Source organism: Melanaphis sacchari, unplaced genomic scaffold (assembly GCF_002803265.2).
Source record: "Melanaphis sacchari strain LSU unplaced genomic scaffold, SCAv2.0 Contig4_pilon_pilon, whole genome shotgun sequence".
Lineage (NCBI taxonomy): Eukaryota > Metazoa > Arthropoda > Insecta > Hemiptera > Aphididae > Melanaphis > Melanaphis sacchari.
Genome location: NW_020271335.1, coordinates 6,239,364 through 6,244,220, shown reverse-complemented (window position 1 = coordinate 6,244,220; position 4,857 = coordinate 6,239,364). Strand labels below are relative to the sequence as shown.

The window sequence follows — 4,857 nt, the reverse complement described above, 5'->3', positions numbered from 1 at the left end:
TATACATTTATATGTGAAAAATAACATTAAATCTTTATTATCTTACATTCGAACATTTTTTTATTTTGACCCCCCCCCCCTAAAATATTACCTATGGGCGCCCATGGCCATAGACCTTATATTATAGTATAAGGTCTATGCTTGTTACTACCGAAATCGGTACAATGTAAAGATTACATAGATGGAACAAGTAGTAACGAGTACATTAATCGGTTTACTGTCGTTACATTAACATCGGTACAAAGTTTCCAACTACAAAAATATGATCCCCACCAGTGGCGGTACCAAGCATAGAGTAACTCTATGTATATATTATTTATGAGGTCTTAAATCACACTGTGTAGTAGTAGGTACTAACTACTAGGTATGTACCACCACCTTACCCCTGATTGTAAAAATCAAAATTCGTGTAGTACGATTTAATCTGTTGAACGCGTACATTTTCAGCACCACAAAGTATTTATTAGAATTATTCGTTAATAGAATGGTTGTGAGATTTTTACTCTCTTCATGGTGGTGGGTAAAAAAAGATGAAGAACCGCTTTAAAACACGGAAGATCTCATAAATATACATGGAGTAGAACTGTAAGTCTGTTTTTATTTAAATAATTTTTTCAACTCAATCTTATATTATCAAGTGTTAACTGTTAGACAACAAGCTGAAGAAGAAACCCAAGCGGAAGTTGCAGTTAAGGACTACGGAAGCGAGGAAAGTTCCTATAAAGACAAGGGTAGTTCTAATAAAAACGATGACGGAACAGAAGTATTGAGCACTTCAGATCCTGAACTCGGTAACGCATTTGATTTAGGTTGAAGGTTCATGTGAGAAGATACTAGAATAAATTGGTACATTTTGTTGAAATATTCTGAACTTTTGCAATCTCCTAAATAAAGATTGTAACATAGTATTAAAATTTTAAATTTATAATATTGCCACTGCCACCTACTTTTGTCGTTAGATGGCGCTGCCATATATGTTGTCAATTTTTCTAGTTAGACGAATGAGATAGGTAACCGAAATGTAATAATAAAAAAAAAATATTGGTAATTTTTAATTTTAGTTAATGTAAATGTTACAAATTAAAGTATATTATCCTAATACATGTGTTTTACGTGAATATGGAATATTAATATCATATTATATTGACTACAGCGACCCGTCAAACGACAATATAGCAATACCATTCTACTACCTTAAACTATTTTTACCAATTTCTTAAGAGAGATAATTTTTTAATTAATCCATTTAATTTTTGAATTTATGGTCCGAATATAAATTATAATAATTATTAAGTACTTAAAGAAATTATAACGGCCGAACCGGTCTACGTCCTCAGGTTCCTTATCTCTAATCAAGTATTCTCTATTTAGCCCATGCAGCATATTATATAGTATCATTATGATAAAAAAAAATCATATCACTATGTTCGAATCTTGTATTAACATTTGTCTTTTAAAGATTTGAAATGTAATTATCATAAATTCATAATAATATAACACATTTAAATTATAAAGTATACATCTATTACCAATATTTTTCAACGTCTATAAGTATTTTATTTTTTTTTTTATCCACACAGTAAAATCATGTATTCGTCAATTGTATTTCGTACTTGTCGTATTTCACAGTTCAGAAGTTGTTTGAACAAAATAAATACTCAACATCCTTTAGCCACATCAGTCTTTCACAAACACGTAAGTACTGACAGTTATACAGTTTTATAGTTATTAATATTAATGTGTGTATCTATCCAATTATAGTCATCCACTGAGTCCAAGATTAACAGTATCAATGTTCAGACTAAAGATGAAGAGTGGAAAAACATCTATGTTGGAACGTTAGGTCCACGAATCCGTAACTTGAAAATTGTATCATTTATGACTAGTGCTGTGGGTTTGTGTATTCAACCAATGGTAATACAAAAGGCTGCAGAAGTGGGCAGTAGCTTAGCTGCCACAATTGGTGTATGTACTATTGCAGGATTTTTCACATTTATTACACCAGTACTTATTCATATGGTAACAAGAAAATATGTGACATCTATTGAATATAACGAAAAAAATGATGAGTACAATGCCACTATTATTTCATTCTTCTTAAAACCTAAGAAGGCAAGTATAAGTAATATATTTTAGCTTAAGACTACTTCCTCAAAGAAAATAGATATCTTAACATTAATACGTTAGCTATGTATTAAATTCAAATAATATACTAGTTGTAATGCTGAAAAAAATTGTGATCTTAAAAATAAAATGTTAAAAGATTAAAAATTAATATATCAATATACGGCTTGAAATTGATTAATACTTGTAGAAAATTAAATAAAAAACTAATAGCTTTATTGTAACATTGATAAAATTGTAGTGCATTAATAGCAAGGTACATTATGCCAATTTTCGTCATTCAGCATCTATGAACGATGATAATTAATGCAACTATTGCAATTTGGCATCATCTGCGATGAATATGTTAATATTATTTTAAGTACTTATTTATTAACAACAAAATATAAGATATTTAAAAAATGCACTTTTTCAGTGAATATAAATAAGCTATTTTTCTTATGAGAATATCAGTGTATGATTTGTTTTCTATTTCTAACCAGTACGTGGTATCCCTTTATTTTTTTGTGTTAAGATTTTGTTTAACTATGTGAATAGTACATTTTTTTTTTTTAATAATAATTGCTAAACAAACTAATTGTTTTTATCTATATTGATAATTGTCTTAAATTTAACTAAGTATGTTAATTTTTCTGTTAAACACAAATTTATATAATTAAAAATAAAGGAACTTCCTTTTTTTAACATAAACAATTGTATTCACTCTGGTTAAATTATTAAAACAGATATCTAGTGATATTTTTTTTTAATTAAACAAATAAATCATATTAACTCGATCTCTAACTTGAATTATTTAAGTTAAATCAATGTTAAAAATTTTAAATTATGAGTTAATAATCAAGAAAAAATATAGTTATTATAAAACATTTACATGAAGAAAAATTTTAAATTATCTTAATTATAAAGAAGTTAATTAATTTTTTTTTCTCCTTGTTTTTATCAAATAATAGTTAAGAAATGTCCACTAATTTTTGCTAACTACTTAAATATTATATAAAAATACATATTATTTTATTTGTATTACACACTAGCTGTTGTAGTGGTCTAAGTGATTATGAAGTAGTAAACAATTTAGTGTTAATTAAATTTAGGAATATTTATAACTATATGGAAAAACCTAAGTTATTACTTGTTAATTATAATAATGGATAATTTAGCTAATTAAGTTATTTAGTTGATTAGAAAAATAACTGACTAGTTAAGTTTAAACGTTTAAAATATAACTTTTTAACTAGTCAATGATTATCTTTACTGATTCACTATTGGAAAAATTTACTGTCTATTTTATAGTGAAAATTAACTTTAAAAAAAATGTAAAAATTACTGTTAATAGTTTAACTTATTGCAGTAAGACTGATTAAACAGCTATATTTTTAATTATAAGCAAATATTTAACTAAAATTATTTATTTTAATTTCAGGTGCAATTTAAACCATTTGAAGTAAGATTACCTTTGACACAGAAGTTAACAATCACATTTTATGCAAAAAATTGCCCTCTATTCGTGGATCCACAAGCATTTGATGACGTAATGCATTATCAACGTATATTAGGTTATGATAAGCCTTTTACATTTGAAAAAGAAGATGATGTTATTAAAAAACCTATAGTTAAAGCTGCTAATAAGAGTTAAATTTAAATTATACTTTATAGTTGTTTCTTATTATTTTATTGAATCTGTTTTGTAAATACATGCAATTTCAATTTCTTACAATGTGTATAATTTTGACTTTCTTATTCTAGACATTTTGTGGTAATTTTATTAGTTGCTTATAATATATAAATATTTAATGCAATTTCTTAAAAGCCGAAAACACAAAACCTAACTTATTGTTAGTATCATTTAACCTTCGAAAAACCACCATTACTGGTTGTAGGTGGATAAAAATTACTATATAAAAACATATTACGTGTGGGTGATAAACACATGTTCACGTGCCAACTCTGCCCATAAAGAATATTGGAATATCAATCACAAAACTTATGGCCTATAGGTATTTATAGACTATAATATTAAATAAAAAAATTGCATCTAAATATCAAATGTACTTATATTATATAAAAATAATAATTACTCAGATGAGGTCATTATGGACTTCTAAGCCAAGTTTATGTAAGTGGCATACACATGAGAGTGGGGGGTCAATATGTGTTTAAAAAATATGGAACATAATATAAATATTTATTATATTCCCGCCCATGGATAATCTCTGTGTATGTCATAATAAATATATTACACTTAAATATTTAATATTTCTATTTTACACATTTTATATGGTAATTATTGTTTATAGTTATAATTTTACTCAAGTATGCATGATTTTTTTTATTTAATACAAAACTTGAATGAATAGTTTTTATGGTAAATACATTATTATTTATTATATTTTTAAACTATATGTTAATAGCCAATGCTAAAATGTAACATGTATATGTTGTATTATTATCTAATATTACAATTAATATGCTCATAATTACAACTATATAAAGTAATAATTTTAAAGGATTTGTAGTCCCCCCCCCCCCAAAAAAAAAAAAAAAAAAAAAATAAAAATAAAATAATACAAGCAATATAAATATATGATAATAAACTTTATTTTGTAGAAAATAATTTCTAGCAAACCTTTAAAAACTAAAAAAAAAAGTGTGATAAAATACTAAAATACGAGTATATGTTTAAAATCTCTACTAGTAATACCAATCCTATTGGGAATTAAAAAAAAAAATTTTAAA

General features: G+C 25.6%; 1 protein-coding gene across 1 annotated transcript; it reads left to right on the top strand.

Annotated features, from left to right (window-relative positions):
* The first annotated feature begins 447 nt into the window (after positions 1–447).
* On the top strand, positions 448–3,841 carry LOC112598929 (transmembrane protein 70 homolog, mitochondrial). Its single transcript, XM_025345596.1, has 5 exons — positions 448–585; positions 652–791; positions 1,581–1,695; positions 1,762–2,112; positions 3,545–3,841. The coding sequence occupies exons 3-5, from the start codon at positions 1,588–1,590 to the stop codon at positions 3,755–3,757; spliced, it is 672 nt and encodes a 223-aa protein (XP_025201381.1). The 5' UTR covers positions 448–585; positions 652–791; positions 1,581–1,587; the 3' UTR covers positions 3,758–3,841.
* Positions 3,842–4,857: the final 1,016 nt, after the last annotated feature.